This window comes from Mustelus asterias, chromosome 11 (assembly GCF_964213995.1).
Source record: "Mustelus asterias chromosome 11, sMusAst1.hap1.1, whole genome shotgun sequence".
Classification (NCBI taxonomy): domain Eukaryota; kingdom Metazoa; phylum Chordata; class Chondrichthyes; order Carcharhiniformes; family Triakidae; genus Mustelus; species Mustelus asterias.
In genome coordinates, this window is record NC_135811.1 from 74,284,565 (window position 1) to 74,306,746 (window position 22,182).

Below are 22,182 nucleotides of genomic sequence, written 5' to 3' on the forward strand. Positions count from 1 at the left end.
AAAGATTCTTGACAATGGGCTACACAATGAGCAGAAATTAGCAACACCATGTTTGAAAGTGTAGCAATACTGCTTTAGGATACAAGCAATATGTGGGACCGTGAATAAAATCTACTTAAGAATGATCGCAATGTCTACTGTTAGATTCTTTCATATGTTGATTTATTTCTTAACAAAGGAGGCATTTTAAACATTGGAACTGAATTTGCTGAGGCTGGGAACTCCATAAGATATCATCCTCAAAACAAAACATTTTGACCCTGGAAGTTGCTGGATGATTTATACATTAATCATGGTGAGCACCACAAAACTCATTGTATTTGAAAACACATTCTGAGTCACAATCTGAACTGATCTACATGTTAGTCCATATGTTTGATATCAGCACTTCTTTAGCTGCTGGTTTCCTTCTACAGAGAATTTCTGGTTCAGCTGACCATAATTATTTTTTATTCCTTTACGAGACATGGGTGTCGCTGGCTTGGCCAGCCTTTTTGATGCCCATCTATAATTGCCCTGGAGAGGTTGGTGGTGGTGAGCTATCTTCTTGAACCATTGCAGTCCATGCAATGGCACGGTAGCACAGTGGTTAGCACTGCTGCTTCACAGCTCCAGGGACCTGGGTTCGATTCCCGGCTTGGGTCACTGTCTGTGTGGCATTTGCACATTCTCCTCATGTCTGCGTGGGTTTCCTCCGGGTGCTCCGGTTTCCTCCCACAGTCCAAAGATCTGCGGGTTAGGTTGATTGACCATGCTAAAAAATTGCCCCTTAGTATCCTGAGATGCGTGGGTTAGAGGGATTAGTGGGTAAAATATGTAGGATATGGGGGTAGGGCTTGGGTGGGATTGTGGTCGGTGCAGACTCGATGGGCCGAAAGGCCTCTTTCTGTACTGTAGGGTTCTATGATTCTATGATTTCTATGATTCTATGTATGTACACACAGAGTGCTGTCAGGGAGGGAGTTCCAAGATCTTGACCCAGCCACAGAGAAGAAAAGCTGATATATTTCCAAGTCAGGATGGTGTGTGGCATGGAGGGGAACATACAGGTGATGGTGTCCCCATGCGTCTGCTGCCCTTGTCCTTCTTGGTGGTTAAGGTCATGGCTTTCAAAGATGTTGTCAAAGGAGCCACGGTGAGTTGCTAATCAGTATCTTCTAGATTATACACATTGCTGCCACTGTGCATCAGTGTTGGAGAGAGTGGAGGTTGGAGATGGTGAATGGAGTGCCATTCCTGCTTTGCTCCGGATGATGTTGAGCTTATTGTTCGAGTTGCACTCATCCAGATAAGTGGTAAACATTCCATCACTATCCTGACTTGAGCCCTTGTAGATGGTGGTCAGGCTTTGGGTAGTCAGGAGGTGAGTTACTTGGTGCAAAATTCCTAACCTCTGCCCTGCTCTTGTAGCCATAGTATTATATGGCTAGTCCAGTTCAGTTTCTGATGAATGGTAACCCCTCAGATATTGATGGGGGAGGATTTAACAATAGCAATGCCAATAAATGTCTCAGGTAGATGGTTGTGTGGTGTGAATGGTACTTGCCAATTATCAGCCCAAGCCTGAATGTTGTCTAGGTCTGCATCACAGACTGTGACAGTATATGTGGAGTCACGATTGGTGCTGAACATTGTGCAGTTGTTAGCAAACATTCCCATGTTTGACCTTATGATGGAAGGAAGGTCATTAATGAAGCAGCTGAAGATAGCTGAACCCAGGACATTACCCTGAGGAACCCCTACAGTGATGTCCTGGGACTGAGATGGTTGACATCCAACAGCCACAACCCTCTTCCTTTGACTCCAACCAGTGGGGGGGTTTTCTCCTGATTCCCATTATCTCCAGCTTAGCTAGAGTTCCTTGATGCCACAGGTCAAATGCTGCTTTGATGTCACAGGAAGTCACTCTCAACTCACCTCTTTAGTTCAGCTCTTTTATCCATGTTTGGACTAAGGCTATCATGAGGTCAGAAGCAGAGTGACCCTGGCAGAGCCCAAACTGAACATCGGTGAGCAGGTCATTTCTGAGCAAGTGCTGCTTGATAGCATTTTGATTTGATTTGATTTATTATTGTCACATGTATTAATATCCAATGAAAAGTATTGTTTCCTGCACGCTATACAGACAAAGCATACCGTACATAGGGAAGGGAAGGAGAGAGTGCAGAATGTAGTGTTACAGTCATGCTTAGGGTATAGAGAAAGATCAACTTAATGCGAGGTAGGTCTATTCAAAAGTCTGATGGCAGCAGGGAAGGAGCTGTTTTTGAGTCAGTTGGTACGTGATCTCAGACTTTATCTAACTGTCCACAACTTTGGGTTTGAGGTTACAGATTGTGGCTGTAGACAATTCTGCTGCTGCCGGTGGCCCACAGCACCTCATAGATGCTCAGTTTTCAGTTGCCTGATCTATTCAAAATCTATCCCATTGAGCACGGTGGTATTAATGTGAAGGCTGGACTTTGTCTCCACAAGGACTGTGCAGTGGTCACTCCCACCCATACTGTCATGGACAGATGCATCTGCAACAGGTAGATGGCTGACAATGAGGTCCAGGAGGTTTTTCCCTCTTGATGAATCCCTCACCACCTGCCAAAGTCCCAGTCTTCAGAACTTGGCCACTCAGTCAGTAGTTGTGTTACTGAGCCACTGCTAATGATGGATATTGAAGCTCCCACCCAGAATGCATTCTGCACTCTTGCCACCTTCAATGTTTCTTCCAAATAGTGTTCAATGTGGAGGAGTACTGATTCATCAGCTGAGGAGAGTGTGGTACATGGTAATCAGCAGGAGGCTTCCTTACCCATGTTTGACCTAGTGCCATGAGACTTCATGCGGTCCAGAGTCAATGTTGAGGACTCCCAGGACAACTCCCTCTCAACTGTATACCACTGTGCCGTCAGCCACCTTTTGTGGGTCTGTCCTGCTGGTGGGACAGGACATACCCAGGGATGGTGATGGTGGCGTCTGGGACATGTTCTGTAAGGTATAATTCCATGAGTGTGACAGCTCTCCCAACATTGGCACATCTCCCTTAATAAGGTGGGCTGTGTAGGATTGACAAGGCTGGGATTTCTGTTTTTGATTCTGGTGCCTAGGTTAAAAGCAAAATACTGGAATGCTGGAATCAGGAAAAAAAACAGAAAATGCTGGAAAATCTCAGCAAGTCTGACAGCATCTGACAAAGGGTCACCAGACTCGAAACGTTGGCTCTATTCTCTCTCCACGGATGCTGTCAGATCTGCTGAGATTTTCCATTCTTGTTTCTGGTGCCGAGGTTGATGGGTCCTTATGACAATCATTTCATGATCACTATTACTGAGACTGGCTTTTTTTTAAAATCCAGATTTTAAATTTCATCAGCTGCTGTGGTGGGATTTGAACCTGGGTCCCCAGAGCACCAGCCTCGGCCCCTGGATTACTAGTCTGGTGATATTACCGCTGCTTCACCGCCTTCCCACGGCAATCTGGGAACGTTGGGATCCCAACGTTGTCCTCAATTGACCTGAGCCAAACACGTGGTCCAAACATGAATGTCCAAACTCTGGTGGGTTTGCTGAGTTAACTGCTCTGCCTCTGTGCAATGGTAGGAGCATTACAATGTGTGAATGCTGGCCTTAGCAATGATGCTCTTGTGGTTGAATAGCATAAACTCAGACGTGAGGAATGGGTCACACAGTACCGCCAACCTGCTTCTCGCGGAATGGGGCGGGGTGGGCTCTTCAGAGGGGAGCGAGCTGGAGGGAAAATGAAATGCAAAACCACTTTCCACTCCTGCCCATAATAGACATTGATATTAATCATTATAGCTGTTAGCTGAATACTTTTGCCAAGTTCAGAGGCTTTATCTTAATTGCTGCCAAGATGACATGCATGTAAGGGCATGCATGGTTACTTTCTATAGCTGTTACATTAAGAGTTGCTGTTTCGATAATCTGCTAAACCACAGCCAAGGTTTAGCGTGAAGCCCTTTACAGTCTCACTGTAACCGCCCACTATAACGATACAGATACTAAAATATTATTAATAATAATAATATAATTCCTCATATAATAGGAATTAGTGCCGCGACTAATTCCTAATATCATTACCCTCGGAATTTTGGATGAGAAAATATAATTCCGGGCTGGTGGGCGAGCGGGGGGTGGAGTGATATGTTTAAGAAACAACTACTTGTTTAAACTAAATCACATGCAGAAATTACATCATTTGGGATGATTTAGAAAGCTGTCAGAGGTATTTTTAATCTGGATTTTGTTTATTCCATGTGCTGCTGCTGTCGTTGATTGAAAACACAAATATTGGTTTCTATTGTGGTTTCTCTGTGTGTTTGTGATTTCTGGGAATGATATGCCTGGATATTGAGCTGAGGTCAAAGACATTCAGCGTTCCAGCGGTGATTACGGGGTGTACTCTTTGCTTTGTGCGGATTCATAACATACAATTAGATTTGAATGCAACCCAAGGTTCAACCTGGGTATCACTCGATCCCGTGTGCATAGCTCTCCCTGCGATACTTTAGTGCAGAGGAAAACACAAGGCATTAAAGACAGAGTCAAACCGAGAGAGAGGAGTGGGAGGAATAAACCAGGGGACGAGATAGGAATCAACTTGGGGAAAGGGGGTAATTCCAACCGAGGCAAACAGCGGGTAAACTGCAGAACTGGAAAACGAATGTAAAAACATCCACTCCCCTAACTGCTCGAAGGGCTTTATTTTGTGTGTTTGGGTGGTGGGGGAGGGGGCGTGGGGCGGAGGATGACCCATTTAAAATGAACCGGTTACCAACTGCCTGAAAGCAGGGTACGCGGCAGCAGAGTGCAAGTTTCAACATCCTGTCCATCATTGTGCACACTGGCCACTGAAGAAATAGAGGCGGAGCTTGTCTGCGCGAATGTGTGTGGAGGGGAGAGGGAGTGAAGATTGGGACTGGGGAAATGGAGCGGGAACTTGTTTGGGTGAGTGGAGCAGGAATGAGGAATGGGGAAATGGAGTGAGGATTGGGAATGGGAGAATTTGGTGGGAATTGGGATGGGGGAGTGGGGTGGGATTAGGACTGGGGGGATGGAGGGGGAATTGGGACTGGGGGAATGGAGTGGGAATTGGAACTGGGGGGATGGAGTGGGAATTGGGACTGGGGAAATGGAGTGAGATTGGGACTGGGGGGATGGAGTGAGATTGGGACTGGGGGAATGGAGTGAGATTGGGACTGGGGGAATGGAGTGAGATTGGGACTGGGGGGAATGAAGTGGGAATTGGGACTGGGGGAATGGTCAGGAAATGGGATGGGGAAACGGAGTGGGAATTGGGGGAATGAAAGAGGAATCCTATTCCAATCATGTGAAGATTATTGGGGTCAGCCAGATCCATTCTGACCAACCCCTGTTTCATATTTCGACAACACAAAATACTTCGACAAGGGGAAAGAATCTAGAACATATAATTGTCGTCAACAGTTTGTAAGATGTTGTAATACAAGTAATGTCAATGGAAAAAGCTAAGGAAATGGAGCTTCAATGTCCCCTCCAGTTGCAGTACTGCGTTCCAGACAATTGTCATTTTCAGTATATCACTTTAACTATTACTCAAATCCTCCCTGACTCTCAGAAACTGGGGTAACTGAGCAAGTGATAGCTCCCAAATACCTGGCCTGAAAGTCTTTAGGTTGGCGAAGTGGTTAAGGCATTGGATTGATTATCAGTTAAATAGAATCCTCAACCAGTGACTGGGTATTTGCCAAGTAGAAATGCACACAATGTAAATGAAAAAAACCTTTGGTTAAAATAAAGAAAATATAAACATGAACTAGAATATGCAGTGAGCAGTTTCTAACAAAAGCAATAGTTAGTAAGAGTAAATCGGACCTTGAAGTCACATATTTGGTTGTGTTAGTTCTGATGGAAGGCTAACTCTCTCTTTCCACAGAGACTGTCTGACCTGCTGTTTCATAGAAACCCTACAGTACAGAAAGAGGCCATTCGGCCCATCGAGTCTGCACCGACCACAATCCCACCCAGGCCCTACCCTCATATCCCTACAGATTTACCCACTAATCCCTCTAACCTACGCATCTCAGGCCACTAAGGGCAATTTTTTTTTTAGCATGGCCAATCAACCTAACCCACACACCTTTGGACTGTGGGAGGAAACTGGAGCACCCGGAGGAAACACACACAGACACGAGGAGAATGTGCAAACTCCACACAGACAGTGATCCAAGCTGGGAATCGAACCCAGGTCCCTGGAGCTGTGAAGCAGCAGTGCTAACCACCGTGCTACCAATATTTTCCAATTTTTTTGAATTTATTTCAGGTAAGGAAAGGTAGATGAGTACATGAGGAAAAGAGGAATGCGTGGATAGATTACGCTTCCTAGACCCTAAATGTGGGTGGCACAATGTCACAGTGGTTAGCGCTGCTGCCTCACAGTACCAGGGACCCAGGTTCGATTCCCACCTTGGATCACTGTCTGTGTGGAGTTTGCACGTTCTCCCCGGTGTCTGCGTGGGTTTCTTCCGGGTGCTCCAGTTTCCTCCCACTGTCCAAAAGACGTACAGATTAGGCACATTGGCCATGCTAAATTCTCCCTCAGGGTACCCGAACAGGCGCCAGAGTGTGGCGACTAGGGGATTTTCACCGTAACTTCATTGCAGTGTTAATGTAAGCCTACTTGTGACACTAATAAATAAACTTAAACTTTGGAACACCCTCTCTGGACCTGTTTAACTAACTCTTCTCCTTAAAATCTACATCACCTCTTTCACTAAGCTTTAGGTCACCTGTCCTAACCTCCCTTTACCTGATCAAGTGTCAAATGTTGTTTGTTAAAGGGCACTGAGCTTTAGAGACGCCACATAAATGCATGTTGGTGCTGATAGGTTGAAATGAAGCATGTGGAATGGGAGGAGGCCCAAATAGGAAATAAACACCAGTATAGACGATTGAACAAAGAACAAAGAAAGAACAAAGATCAAAGAAAATTACAGCACAGGAACAGCCCCTTTGGCCCTCCAAGCCTGCATCGACCATACTGCCTGACTTAACTAAAAACCCCTACCCTTCAAAGAAAGGAGGCAGAGCTTCCTTGGGCGCAATGGATTGTTTCTGTGTTGTAAACTCTAATTAATTCTATGTAAGATCTGTTACTAATGTCCATTAACGGGCACACCAAACACCAAAGGTTCAAGTTGTTCAACTGCTTTTTCGATATATTGTGGAAAAAAGAGACATGTTGTCAAAGCTTTTCATATTCCCCCCCCCCCCCCCCCATCAGGACTGATTCTCAGGAATATCAAAGGGAAAAACAACTTATACTGCCTGAGAAGCAAGTGGCAAGTTGAATCAATCCGTACACTCTTCTTGTACAGTATAAATTGTCGTTCCCTTTGAGATTTGGTATTCTTGAGAATCTGTCATGATAAGTGCTAGATGCAAAGCTTTGACAGCATGTTTCTTTTTTCAGCAATACCCAAGGTCTGTACTCATAAGCAACTAATTTGATATATATTAATGACCTAGACTAGGATGTACTTGGCAGATCCAAATTTCCAGTTGACACAAACTTGTAAGTACTCTGAACGATTAGGAAGTTTGTGATAAATTTCAAAAGGATTTAGAAAGTTTGGTGGAATGGGCAGACATGCAGCAGATTAAATTTAATGGAGAGAATTGTGAAGTAATTAATTGTGGTGAATGAGGAACGGCAACATAAGATAAAGGGAATAATCCTGAAGGGAATTCAGTGACCAGAGGGTAGATGTACACAGATCATTGAAGACAGCAGGGCAGATTGAGAAGGTAGTTAAAAATTGCAATTAGAATCCTGGACTTTTGAAAAAGAGGCATGCGTTAAAGTAAGGACGTTGTGATGAACCTCAATAAAACTCTAGTTCAGTCTCAACTGGAGTATTGTGTCCTGTCCCAGACACTGACTGCACTTTAGAAAATGTGTGAAGGGTGGCATGGTGGCACAATGGTTAGCATTGCTGCCTCACAACACAAGGTTTAATTCTGGCCTTGGATGACTGTCTGTGTGGAGTTTGCACATTCTCCCCATGTCTGTGGGGGTTTCCTCCAGGTGTTCCAGTTTCTTCCCATAGTCCAAAGATGTGCAGGTTAGGTGGATTGACCATGGTAAATGCACAGGGTTCTGGGAAGGCCTGAGTGGGCTGCTTTTTCTGAGAGTCAGTGCAGATTTGATGGGCCAAATGGCCTAATTCTGCACTGTAGGAAATCTATGGTGTTAGAGAGGATGTAGAAAAGATTGATGAGATCAGTTCCAGGGATAAATTACTGGATGGATTGGAGAAGCTGGGATTGTTCTCCTTGGAAAGAGAAGGTTGAGATGAGATTGATAGAGGTATTCAAAGTTATGAGGGGTCTGGATAAAGTATATAGGTGGAAACTGTTCCTATTGGTGGAAGGTGCGAGAATCAGAGGACACAGATTTAAAGTGATTGGCCCAAGAAGCAACAGGGAAATGGGGGTGATAGTCTGGGTTGTAGTGTCTGGAAGTGTGGTGGAAGAAGATTCAATCGGAGCTTTCATCGGGGGATAGTAAAAGTGCCTAGAATCCCTACAGTGCAGAAGGAGGCCATTTGGTCCATCGAGTCTGCACCACTAACAATCCCATCTAGGCCATATCCCCGCAACCCCACATATTTACCCTGCTAATCCCTCTAACCTACACATCCCGGGACACTAAGGGGCAATTTATCATGGCCAATGCACCTAACCCGCACATCTTTGGACTGTGGGAGGAAACCGGAGCACCCGGAGGAAACCCATGCAGACACGGAGAGAACGTGCGAACTCCACACAGACAATGACCCAAGCTGGGAATCGAACCCGGGTCCCTGGTGCTGTGAGGCAGCAGTGCTTGCCACCGTGCTGGCTGAAGAGAAAGTATTTGCAACACTAAGTGTGGAGAGTGGGATTAGGTTAATTTTCTGGCAGAGAACAGGAATGGACACAACGGGCCGAATAGCCTCCTGTGCGATACCAGGCGATACAGCTATGAAATTAGTATTTAGCCTATTAGTGCAAAGATGAGTTATACTCGGGATTTTCAATAGTTCAGAATCAATGGGCTAGAAGAAAAGTTTAATGATGTTGATTTGTAATGTTTTTATTGACTCGGTGCCAGCAGGCATCAGGAGGTAAAGGATTCTCATCAGACTCCCTGATGCTTAGACTCCAGGTTTCACCTCTGTCCGGGTTGTGTCTGAGTGTTTGAGGCTGCAATCTCAAGCTGAGTGTGAGTCTGCAAAGCAGCTGAAGGAAATTACAAACTGAAAGTCGGTGATTAAATCCTGCTTTACAACCGACATCACAACCCATCCCAGTCAGTTTATTTTGACTGTGAAATTTCGCCCAAGATTAAAGGAGGTCGTTGCGTGCCGGCGCTCACATCCGAACGCCCTTTTCCTCTGGGAACCGAAAGTTTTTTTTTGCTGATCTAAAAATACTCCAGTAATTAGAGAGATTCCCAGAAGTCGGGCCAAGGATGAGTGGACAAGGGAGAGAGAGAGAGTCACAATGGAGCAGATGCCGAGTGGATTCTGCCACCGTCACTCTGTCCTGTCCCCAAGCAGTCCTGCTGGAGCTGATGGCGTTATGTGCGCCTGTCTTGGGCTTTCCAGTTCCGTGCGCACCTTCCCACTAAACACAACCAGTAAAGCAAAATGACTAAACAATAGCGACTTAAATAAACAGAGCCGGTTAGTTTGCAGCTGAAGATTCTGACACGGCAATTTCTCTGGACTGGCCAGACGTGTATCTGCCTTTAACCGGGTAAAACTTGCAGAAATCAGCGCCTAAATGTCAGTCACAGATAGTCAAGTGTGAAATCAGCCCCCAAACAGCCATCACACCGCCCCCCCCCCCCCACCCATCAGTATTCCCAAATGTTAGAAGAATGAGTCAGCGAATTGCCCCCCTCTCCCTGAACAGAAGTTTCTATTCAAAAAGCCTGCTCTCCAGGAGTGTCAGCAAGGTGCCGAGCGCTTTCCACACAGCACCCTGCTCTCTGAAGCTCCGCTATCTGCTACTCACTGAAGTGAAATCGTCTGCATCCATTCCGCTTGCAAACATTTACTGATGAAGTTTAATAGATAACACATTATATAATGGCCCAATCTGTTGACTTTTATTAATTATTAATAGTGTAAATCAATAGTAAATTGGATAGGGAGAGAATTACTTTCTTTACAGTACAGTATGTGTGAGAGAATCTGTGAGGAAATGTGTGAGAGAATGTGTGTGTGTGAGAAACAATGTGTGTGTGAGAGAGAGAGAATGTTTGTGTGTGTGAGAAAATGTATGTGTGAGAGAGAGAATGTGTGTGAGAGAGAGAATGTGTGTGAGAGAATCTGTGAGTAAATGTGAGAAAATGTATGTGTGTGAGAGAGAGAATGTATGTGTGAGAGAGAGAGAATGTATGTGTGTGAGAGAGAATGTATGTGTGTGTGAGAGAGAATGTATGTGTGTGTGAGAGAGAATGTATGTGTGTGTGAGAGAGAATGTATGTGTGTGTGAGAGAATGTATGTGTGTGTGAGAGAGAATGTATGTGTGTGTGAGAGAATGTATGTGTGTGAGAGAGAGAATGTATGTGTGTGAGAGAGAGAATGTATGTGTGTGAGAGAGAGAATGTATGTGTGTGTGAGAGAGAATGTATGTGTGTGAGAGAGAATGTATGTGTGTGTGTGAGAGAATGTATGTGTGTGAGAGAGAATGTATGTGTGTGTGTGAGAGAATGTATGTGTGTGTGAGAGAATGCATGTGTGTGAGAGAGAGAATGCATGTGTGTGAGAGAGAGAATGTATGTGTGTGAGAGAGAGAGAATGTATGTGTGTGTGAGAGAATGTATGTGTGTGTGAGAGAATGCATGTGTGTGAGAGAGAGAATGTATGTGTGTGTGAGAGAATGTATGTGTGTGTGAGAGAATGCATGTGTGTGAGAGAGAGAATGTATGTGTGTGTGAGAGAGAATGTATGTGTGTGTGTGAGAGAATGTATGTGTGTGAGAGAGAATGCATGTGTGTGAGAGAGAGAATGTATGTGTGTGAGAGAGAGAGAATGTATGTGTGTGAGAGAGAGAGAATGTATGTGTGTGAGAGAGAGAATGTATGTGTGTGAGAGAGAGAATGTATGTGTGTGAGAGAGAGAGAATGTATGTGTGTGAGAGAGAGAATGTATGTGTGTGAGAGAGAGAATGCATGTGTGTGACAGAGAGAATGTATGTGTGTGTGAGAGAGAATGTATGTGTGTGAGAGAATGTATGTGTGAGAGAGAGAGAATGTATGTGTGTGAGAGAATGTATGTGTGAGAGAGAGAATGCATGTGTGTGAGAGAGAGAATGTATGTGTGTGAGAGAATGTATGTGTGAGAGAGAGAGAATGTATGTGTGTGAGAGAATGTATGTGTGAGAGAGAGAGAATGCATGTGTGTGAGAGAGAGAATGTATGTGTGTGAGAGAGAGAATGCATGTGTGTGAGAGAGAGAATGTATGTGTGTGAGAGAGAGAGAATGTATGTGTGTGAGAGAGAGAATGCATGTGTGTGAGAGAGAGAATGTATGTGTGTGAGAGAGAGAATGTATGTGTGTCAGAGAATGTATGTGTGTGAGAGAGAGAATGTATGTGTGTGAGAGAGAGAATGTATGTGTGTGAGAGAGAGAATGTATGTGTGTGAGAGAGAGAGAATGTATGTGTGTGAGAGAATGTATGTGTGTGTGAGAGAGAATGTATGTGTGTGAGAGAATGTATGTGTGTGTGAGAGAATGTCTGTGTGTGTGAGAGAGAATGTATGTGTGTGACAGAGAGAATGTATGTGTGTGAGAGAGAGAATGTATGTGTGTGAGAGAGAATGTATGTGTGTGTGAGAGAATGTATGTGTGTGAGAGAGAGAATGTATGTGTGTGAGAGAGAGAATGTATGTGTGTGTGTGAGAGAGAATGTATGTGTGTGTGAGAGAATGTATGTGTGTGAGAGAGAGAATGTATGTGTGTGAGAGAGAGAATGCATGTGTGTGAGAGAGAGAATGTATGTGTGTGTGAGAGAGAATGTATGTGTGTGTGTGAGAGAGAATGCATGTGTGTGACAGAGAGAATGTATGTGTGTGTGAGAGAGAATGTATGTGTGTGAGAGAGAATGTATGTGTGTGAGAGAGAGAATGTATGTGTGTGAGAGAGAGAATGTATGTGTGTGTGAGAGAATGTATGTGTGTGTGAGAGAGAATGTGTGTGAGAGAATGTATGTGTGTGAGAGAGAGAATGTACGTGTGTGAGAGAGAGAATGCATGTGTGTGACAGAGAGAATGTATGTGTGTGTGAGAGAGAATGTATGTGTGTGACAGAGAGAATGTATGTGTGTGTGAGAGAGAATGTATGTGTGTGTGAGAGAATGTATGTGTGTGTGAGAGAATGTATGTGTGTGAGAGAGAGAATGTATGTGTGTGAGAGAGAGAATGTATGTGTGTGACAGAGAGAATGTATGTGTGTGTGAGAGAATGTATGTGTGTGAGAGAGAGAATGTATGTGTGTGAGAGAGAGAATGTATGTGTGTGAGAGAGAGAATGTATGTGTGTGTGAGAGAGAATGTATGTGTGTGTGTGAGAGAGAATGCATGTGTGTGACAGAGAGAATGTATGTGTGTGTGAGAGAGAATGTATGTGTGTGAGAGAATGTATGTGTGTGTGAGAGAGAATGTGTGTGAGAGAATGTATGTGTGTGAGAGAGAGAATGTACGTGTGTGAGAGAGAGAATGCATGTGTGTGACAGAGAGAATGTATGTGTGTGTGAGAGAGAATGTATGTGTGTGAGAGAGAGAATGCATGTGTGTGAGAGAGAGAATGCATGTGTGTGAGAGAGAGAATGTATGTGTGTGAGAGAGAGAGAATGTATGTGTGTGTGAGAGAGAATGTATGTGTGTGACAGAGAGAATGTATGTGTATGTGAGTGAGAATGTATGTGTGTGTGAGAGAGAATGTATGTGTGTGACAGAGAGAATGTATGTGTGTGTGAGAGAGAATGTATGTGTGTGTGAGAGAGAATGTATGTGTGTGACAGAGAGAATGTATGTGTATGTGAGAGAGAATGTATGTGTGTGTGAGAGAGAATGTCTGTGTGTGACAGAGAGAATGTATGTGTGTGTGAGAGAGAATGTATGTGTGTGACAGAGAGAATGTATGTATGTGAGAGAGAATGTATGTGTGTGAGAGAGAGAATGTATGTGTGTGAGAGAGCGAATGCATGTGTGTGTGTGAGAGAATGTACGTGTGTGAGAGAGAGAATGCATGTGTGTGTGAGAGAGAATGTACGTGTGTGAGAGAGAGAATGCATGTGTGTGTGAGAGAGAATGTACGTGTGTGAGAGAGAGAATGTATGTGTGTGAGAGAGAGAATGTATGTGTGTGAGAGAGAGAATGTATGTGTGTGTGAGAGAATGTATGTGTGTGAGAGAGGGAATGTATGTGTGTGAGAGAGAATGTATGTGTGTGAGAGAGAGAATGTATGTGTGTGAGAGAGAGAATGTATGTGTGTGTGAGAGAGAATGTACGTGTGTGAGAGAGAGAATGTATGTGTGTGTGAGAGAGAATGTACGTGTGTGAGAGAGAGAATGTATGTGTGTGAGAGAGAGAATGTATGTGTGTGTGAGAGAGAATGTACGTGTGTGAGAGAGAGAATGCATGTGTGTGACAGAGAGAATGTATGTGTGTGAGAGAGAGAATGTATGTGTGTGAGAGAGAGAATGTACGTGTGTGAGAGAGAGAATGTATGTGTGTGTGAGAGAGAATGTACGTGTGTGAGAGAGAGAATGTATGTGTGTGAGAGAGAGAATGTATGTGTGTGTGAGAGAGAATGTATGTGTGTGAGAGAGAGAATGTATGTGTGAGAGAGAGAATGTATGTGTGTGTGAGAGAGAATGTACGTGTGTGAGAGAGAGAATGTATGTGTGTGTGAGAGAGAATGCATGTGTGTGAGAGAGAGAATGCATGTGTGTGACAGAGAGAATGTATGTGTGTGTGAGAGAGAATGTATGTGTGTGAGAGAGAGAATGTATGTGTGTGAGAGAGAGAATGTATGTGTGTGTGAGAGAGAATGTACGTATGTGAGAGAGAGAATGCATGTGTGTGACAGAGAGAATGTATGTGTGTGTGAGAGAGAATGTATGTGTGTGAGAGAGAATGTATGTGTGTGTGAGAGAGAATGTATGTGTGTGAGAGAGAGAATGTATGTGTGTGTGAGAGAGAATGCATGTGTGTGACAGAGAGAATGTATGTGTGTGTGAGAGAGAATGTATGTGTGTGAGAGAGAGAATGTATGTGTGTGTGAGAGAGAATGCATGTGTGTGAGAGAGAGAATGCATGTGTGTGACAGAGAGAATGTATGTGTGTGTGAGAGAGAATGTATGTGTGTGAGAGAGAGAATGTATGTGTGTGAGAGAGAGAATGTATGTGTGTGTGAGAGAGAATGTACGTGTGTGAGAGAGAGAATGCATGTGTGTGACAGAGAGAATGTATGTGTGTGTGAGAGAGAATGTATGTGTGTGAGAGAGAGAATGTATGTGTGTGACAGAGAGAATGCATGTGTGTGAGAGAGAGAATTCTTGTGTGTGACAGAGAGAATGTATGTGTGTGAGAGAGAGAATGTATGTGTGTGTGAGTGCGAATGTACGTGTGTGAGAGAGAGAATGCATGTGTGTGACAGAGAGAATGTATGTGTGTGAGAGAGAGAATGCATGTGTGTGACAGAGAGAATGTATGTGTGTGAGAGAGAGAATGTACGTGTGTGAGAGAATGTATGTGTGTGAGAGAGAATGCATGTGTGTGAGAGAGAGAATGTATGTGTGAGAGAGAGAATGCATGTGTGTGAGAGAGAGAATGTATGTGTGTGACTGAGAGAATGTATGTGTGTGAGAGAGAGAATGTCTGTGTGTGTGAGAGAGAGAGAATGTATGTGTGTGTGAGAGAATGTATGTGTGTGTGAGAGAATGTATGTGTGTGTGAGAGAATGTATGTGTGTGTGAGAGAATGTATGTGTGTGTGAGAGAGAATGTATGTGTGTGACAGAGAGAATGTATGTGTGTGAGAGAATGTATGTGTGTGAGAGAGAGAATGTATGTGTGTGTGAGAGAGAATGTATGTGTGAGAGAGAATGCATGTGTGTGAGAGAGAGAATGTATGTGTGTGTGAGAGAGAATGTATGTGTGTGTGAGAGAGAATGTATGTGTGAGAGAGAATGCATGTGTGTGAGAGAGAGAATGTATGTGTGAGAGAGAGAATGCATGTGTGTGAGAGAGAGAATGTATGTGTGTGACAGAGAGAATGTATGTGTGTGTGAGAGAGAATGTATGTGTGAGAGAGAGAATGTATGTGTGTGTGAGAGAGAATGTCTGTGTGTGTGAGAGAGAATGTCTGTGTGTGTGTGAGAGAATGTATGTGTGTGAGAGAGAGAATGTATGTGTGTGAGAGAGAGAATGTATGTGTGTGTGGGAGAGAATGTATGTGTGTGAGGGAGAGAATGCATGTGTGTGAGAGAGAGAATGTATGTGTGTGTGAGAGAGAATGCATGTGTGTGAGAGAGAGAATGTATGTGTGAGAGAGAGAATGCATGTGTGTGAGAGAGAGAATGTATGTGTGTGACAGAGAGAATGTATGTGTGTGTGAGAGAGAATGTATGTGTGAGAGAGAGAATATATGTGTGTGTGAGAGAGAATGTCTGTGTGTGTGAGAGAGAATGTCTGTGTGTGTGTGAGAGAATGTATGTGTGTGTGAGAGAGAATGTATGTGTGTGTGTGAGAGAGAGAATGTATGTGTGTGTGAGAGAGAATATCTGTGTGTGTGTGAGAGAGAGAATGCATGTGTGTGTGTGAGAATGCCTGTGTGTGTGAGAGAATGTATGTATGTGTGTGAGAGAGAGAATGTCTGTGTGTGTGAGAGAATGTATGTGTGTGTGTGAGAATGTCTGTGTGTGTGGGAGAGAGAGAATGTATGTGTGTGTGTGAGAGAGAGAATGCATGTGTGTGTGTGAGAATGTCTGTGTGTGTGAGAGAATGTATGTGTGTGTGAGAGAGAGAATGCATGTGTGTGACAGAGAGAATGTATGTGTGTGAGAGAGAGAATGTATGTGTGTGTGTGAGAGAATGTATGTGTGTGTGAGACACACGACAGCGCAGAGTCACTGAGCAGAAACTGATAGCCAAGTTTCGCACACATGAGGACGGTCTAAACCGGGATGTTGGATTTATGTCACATTATCAGTAACTCCCACAGCTTGACTCCTGGACTTGCACAATTTCACAGGCTGTACTGTCTGGAGACAATACACATCTCTTTAACCTGTGTTGAATGCTCCCTCCACCCACATTGTATGTGCATTTAAGACCTGGCTGGCTGTAGAGATTTGCATTCTAATCAGTATTCTGTAATTTGATTTCTGTGTCTGTGCCCTGTTTGAGAACAGAGACCACTCCATCTGACGAAGGAGCATTGCTCCGAAAGCTTATGGTATTTGCTACCAAATAAACCTGTTGGACTTTAACCTGGTGTTGTGAGACTTCTTACTGTGTGAGAGAATGCATGTGTGTGACAGAGAGAATGTATGTGTGTGAGAGAGAGAATGTCTGTGTGTGTGAGAGAATGCATGTGTGTGACAGAGAGAATGTATGTGTGTGAGAGAGAGAATGTCTGCGTGTGTGAGAGAATGTCTGTGTGTGTGAGAGAACACAGTAAGAAGTTTAACAACACCAGGTTAAAGTCCAACAGGTTTATTTGGTAGCAAAAGCCACACAAGCTTTCGAGGCTCTAAGCCCCTTCTTCAGGTGAGTGGGAATTCTGTTCACAAACAGAACTTATAAAGACACAGACTCAATTTACATGAATAATGGTTGGAATGCGAATACTTACAACTAATCCAGTCTTTAAGAAACAAAACAATGGGAGTGGAGAGAGCATCAAGACAGGCTAAAAAGATATGTATTGTCTCCAGACAATAATGCATGTGTGTGACAGAGAGAATGTATGTGTGTGAGAGAGAGAATGTATGTGTGTGAGAGAGAGAATGTATGTGTGCGTGAGAGAATGTATGTGTGTGAGAGAGAGAATGTATGTGTGTGAGAGAGAGAATGTGTGTGTGAGAGAATGTATGTGTGTGAGAGAGAGAATGTATGTGTGTGTGAGAGAGAATGTATGTGTGTGTGAGAGAGAGAATGTATGTGTGTGAGAGAGAGAATGTATGTGTGTGAGAGAGAGAATGTATGTGTGCGTGAGAGAATGTATGTGTGTGTGAGAGAATGTATGTGTGTGAGAGAATGTATGTGTGTGAGAGAGAGAATGTATGTGTGTGAGAGAGAGAATGTGTGTGAGAGAATGTATGTGTGTGTGTGAGAATGTATGTGTGTGAGAGAGAGAATGTATGTGTGTGAGAGAATGTATGTGTGTGAGAGAGAGAATGTATGCGTGTGAGAGAGAGAATGTATGTGTGTGAGAGAATGTATGTGTGTGAGAGAATGTATGTGTGTGAGAGAGAATGTGTGTGTGAGAGAGAGAGAATGTATGTGTGTGAGAGTGTGTGTGCGAGAGAGAATGTATGTGTGTGAGAGAGAGAATGTATGTGTGTGAGAGAGAGAATGTATGTGTGTGAGAGAGAGAATGTATGTGTGTGAGAGAGAGAATGTATGTGTGTGAGAGAGAATGTATGTGTGTGAGAGAATGTATGTGTGTGAGAGAGAGAATGTGTGTGCGAGATAGAATGTTTGTGCGTGTGAGAGAATGTATGTGTGTGAGAGAGAGAATGTGTGTGCGAGAGAGAATGTTTGTGCGTGTGAGAGAATGTATGTGTGTGTGAGAGAGAGAATGTGTGTGCGAGAGAGAATGTTTGTGCGTGTGAGAGAATGTATGTGTGAGAATGTGTATGAAAATATGTGTGTGAGAGAGTACTTGTGAGTATATGTGTGTGGTTATATATGTGTGAGAGAGAATGTATATGAGTATGTTTGAGTGTGAGAGTGTGTGTATGTGCGTGCGAGTATATGTGTGTGTGAGAGAGTATGTGTGTGTGAGAGTTTGTGTATGTGTGTGAGAGAAATATGTATGTGCGAGTTTATGTGTGTGAGAGGGTATGTGTGTGAGTATGCGTTTCTGAGAATATGTTTGAGTGTGAGTCTGTGTGAGTATATGCGTGTGAGAGATATGTGTGTGTGAGCATCAGTGAGAGGGCGTGAGAGAATGTCTGTGGTGGGGAGGGGGGTGGCGTTAGTGAGAAGGGATGGGTTGTGAAATTAAGCGTTGACTCAGATTGTAGTCACATCCACAGCTCTCAAGGTCTCTGGATGAAAATTTTGTACACATTGTATCTCTAATGTATAATTTTGTCCGCACATTTTGCTTCCCGGATACATTACTGTACTCGATAACAGATTCTTACACCGAGTGACACATAGACATTCATAAAATCGCTTAATCCGTTAACACCCAAAATCCGAAAAGGAAAATCACACACACACACATATTGTAAAACCACTGGGAGTAAAGGCAGGATGGCAACGGGCATTACTATCCTCTGGAGAATTGCAAGGGCGGTAGCTTCCACCCCAGGGACGGAGTGAGTCATCACACTGATTCACTGGAGAGACGCGGGACAAGGCTGGAGGTAAAGGGACACCTCAATGTGAAGCATTCGGTCCAGTCGGGAGAGGCTACAGAGAGCGGCTGCTCCCTCCACCGCAGCGAGGAATTGACAAGGCGAACCTTCGTCATAGGCAGAAACTCCGGCAACACAGAGCCGGCCAGACTGCCAGGGAAAACACGACACCAGTTTCAGCTGGGCACTCAGGTGCAAAAACCGCAGTTGTCATTTCTCCCTGGGCCCTGAATCATGGTTGGGGGGTGGGGGGAAGGGGGGAAGGGGGGGCGGGGGGGGGGGGGCAGCTAGGGCTACCCGGCAGCATCTTCGGCAGGAACACACCTGAGCGGAATGATGAGGAAGGCGCTCATGGCTTGTGATCTCCCCCGCCTTCACTCGGTGTGGTCAATTTCTCCCACAGAAAGGCGCCTTTCTCCAGACAGCAAACTGTCCCATGATCCGGTCCGGGAGTTACTTACAGCGAGCTATACTCATGTCCCGTTCAACATGTTACATTCAGATTGATTGCAAATAGCGATCCATTCTGTGGTCATGCCGGAATAATCTCCAATCTCGTGTTGCATTCTACAATATAATGTATTTCTGTATGCCACACTGTAACACCATTATTATATAAAATCTAATCACGTGAGAAAATAACTCTGGCATCCAGCTGTGTTCTGTGTACTCCAAAATAACATGACATTGTGCCCGAATGTTCTCCCATTTTACCTGTAATATTACCTGATATTCTGTAATCCGCTGTAATCTAAAATATTTTTTGATCTCCTTAAATACACCAATGTATACCCAATAATTCCTGATATGTTGATATTGGATTACCATAGAGTGCACTATAATCTATAATATGCTGTGACATCTGATAGTCAGTGTCGCACAATATACCGCAATATTCGTTAATATCTTGCGATAGTGTTAATCCATCTCCTGTAATTCACCAAGATCCCGTAGTGCATTATTATATCATGTAACACACAATGTAACATTATCCCATATCCTGGAATATATTAGTATCCTATAATGCAAATTATTAGATACTATTACAGGGTGTTACACGATATTACTCTGCAATCAGGGAAATGTATTGCATCGTATTAGTTTCCAACTGCCATGTGAAATGAAGCCGGAAAGTTACCTGTTACTATCACAAACTGCTTACTGATGTCTGAACTCTGTTGAACTTAATCCACGAGCTCCTTCCGCCACCCTCCGCTACGCTCAGATCTTTAGTGTCTGTAACGGACGCGGTGTCGCAGCCTCCATCTCTCAAACTCCGCCGTCTCCGTCACGTAGTTGTGCAGAGTTCTTGGCGGGTTTGTTGAACGAGATCGCAACACTTGGCATCGAGTATCGACTCTTTAGCCTGCTCGTTTGAGGGATGTTTGTGAATTTAATTAGACCCATTAGGAATTGTCCACCATGTGTGGAGGGGCAGCGGGGAGGGGGCAGAGAGTGAGGTCGGCGAGGGAGGAACGAACATATCTAAATCTGGAAATTAAATTGCTCCGTTCTGAGATTGAGAAAGAAAAGAAAATATACACAGAGACAAACAAGTGCACACACTGATGCAGACAAATCTACACAGAGATAGATACATAGATACACACAGATAGATAGATACATAGATAGATAGATAGAGACAAATATACACAGAGATAGTTAGATAGATAGAGACAAATATACACAGATAGATACATAGATACACACAGATAGATAGATAGATAGATAGATACAAATATACACAAACATATCCACAGAAACAGACACGCAAAAACACATGCACACACATAAACTTAACTAGATACACACAGATATAGACACACAAGGATACTCACGCACACATAAATATAAACACACAGAGATACACATACACATAGATATGCACACAGATATGGAAGGGACAGGGAGAGGGACTGATACACACAGATATATACACAGAGACACACGGATACACAGATAAAATGAGCACAGTCGCTTCTGCCGGCAGAACACACACAGATATGGACACAGATATACAGGTAGAGATACTCAGATATAGACACACACAGAAAAAAGACACATGCACACAGAGATATAGACACATACAGGCACAGATATAGACACACATAGACACATACAGCCACACAGATATACACACATAGGTATACATAGCTTTGCACATTCCTGGAACAATCTCCCTGGGGAACCTCCTACACATTGCCACTCATGTGAAAATGAGCAGAGCTGCATCTTTCTGGAACTGTAGCCGATTATCCGCCTGATTGAGTCTCTGTCCCGGCAATGCGATAGAGGGATCATTAATGATAGTGTTTAAAGTTTGGATAGCGGACCAGTTCCAGCTAATGTCCCACCCCAGCGCCAAACTTTCCAATGCTAATGTTAGGTTTTTTTTTCGTCACAGGTGTCAATAGGAGCGTTTTCTTTTCCGATTCCCACTTTCACTTACCCCGCTTGATGAGGCTCCCTCTGCCCTCCAAGCTGCAGTTCCAGCGCTCCGCCCGAAACTGGTAGCGGCACTCGAGGGCGCTCAGGCGGATCGCGTCGCGCAGACCCTCCGCCAAGCCGGGCTCCCTCCGGCACAGCCGCTTCTGGCGGCGGAACAGCTTCAAGCTGTCGCACTGCTTGAGGTGCACCTTCCCGGGGCCGGAATCCTCCAGGGGAGGAGTGGAGAACACCAGAGGCTCCTTCCCAGTTAATCTGCTTAAAGAGGAATGGGGGGGGGGGGGGGGGGTGGTGGAGAGAAAACAGGGAAAGAAATTAAACCGGGGAGAAAATACAAGTGGAAAAGACACCTGCCAGGCACCACACCACTCAGCTGTGAGTTAACGGATGGGATGAGTAACCGGTAAATCCCAATAAATCCACAATATATACAGCACATATCCACAATAAATCCACAAGTCCATTTGTGAATTCATTACCTGTTACATTCTATAATGTGAATTTATTTCTAATCAAATAATTCCCTGCTTATTGATGTCTGGCAATATTGGTGCAGAGATTTAAACATTATTTCCTCCTCACTCAGAACCACTTCTCCACCATTCGCTTTGACATTGAATATTGTCAGGGACCCACCCGAAGTAAGGCGAGCCGGGAGTGAAGATGCTCGCTGCGGTGAGCAGGCTGATCAGAAAGCCGGTGCTCGGATCCCGGCACCGCATTTTGTCCGCTCTCTGGCGCTCCTCATCTCGTTTGGCGATGCCTGTGTGAGCCACGCCAGGGCCGCCCCGCTGCACTAAAGCTCAGCTCCGGCATGGCACAGCCCAGCCACCGTCCACAGGCCTGCTCCTATTGGACTGTCCCCTGCCCACCCAGCCTTCCCATTGGCTGGATCGTGTGTTGTGGGGGGAATAGAGGCGGGGTTTGGAGCTCAGGTGGGTGTCATTCTGGAACACCTGGAGAGGGGCTCATCCGGATGGGGCAATGGCAACATAGGCAGCCCCACTCGCCCTAATATTGCTCAGCCTTGTAACATTCGCTTCCCAAAGGTCCTGGGAGTGTCCCCCGCGATGCTGAGGGTGCTGTATGCCCGGGGAGGG

General features: G+C 44.5%; 1 protein-coding gene across 1 annotated transcript in view; it reads right to left on the minus strand.

The window, feature by feature from the left end:
- The window catches only part of wnt9b (wingless-type MMTV integration site family, member 9B), a 44,927-nt gene extending 23,077 nt beyond the window's left edge, over nt 1-21,850 (minus strand). The window contains exons 1-2 of the mRNA XM_078224430.1: nt 21,719-21,850; nt 21,087-21,337 (exon numbers count right to left, since the gene is read on the minus strand). Of these exons, the coding sequence (XP_078080556.1) occupies nt 21,087-21,337; nt 21,719-21,804 (337 nt within the window). The 5' untranslated portion in view covers nt 21,805-21,850. The remainder of the gene's footprint in view (nt 1-21,086; nt 21,338-21,718) is intronic.
- Between the last annotated feature and the right edge of the window lie 332 nt (nt 21,851-22,182).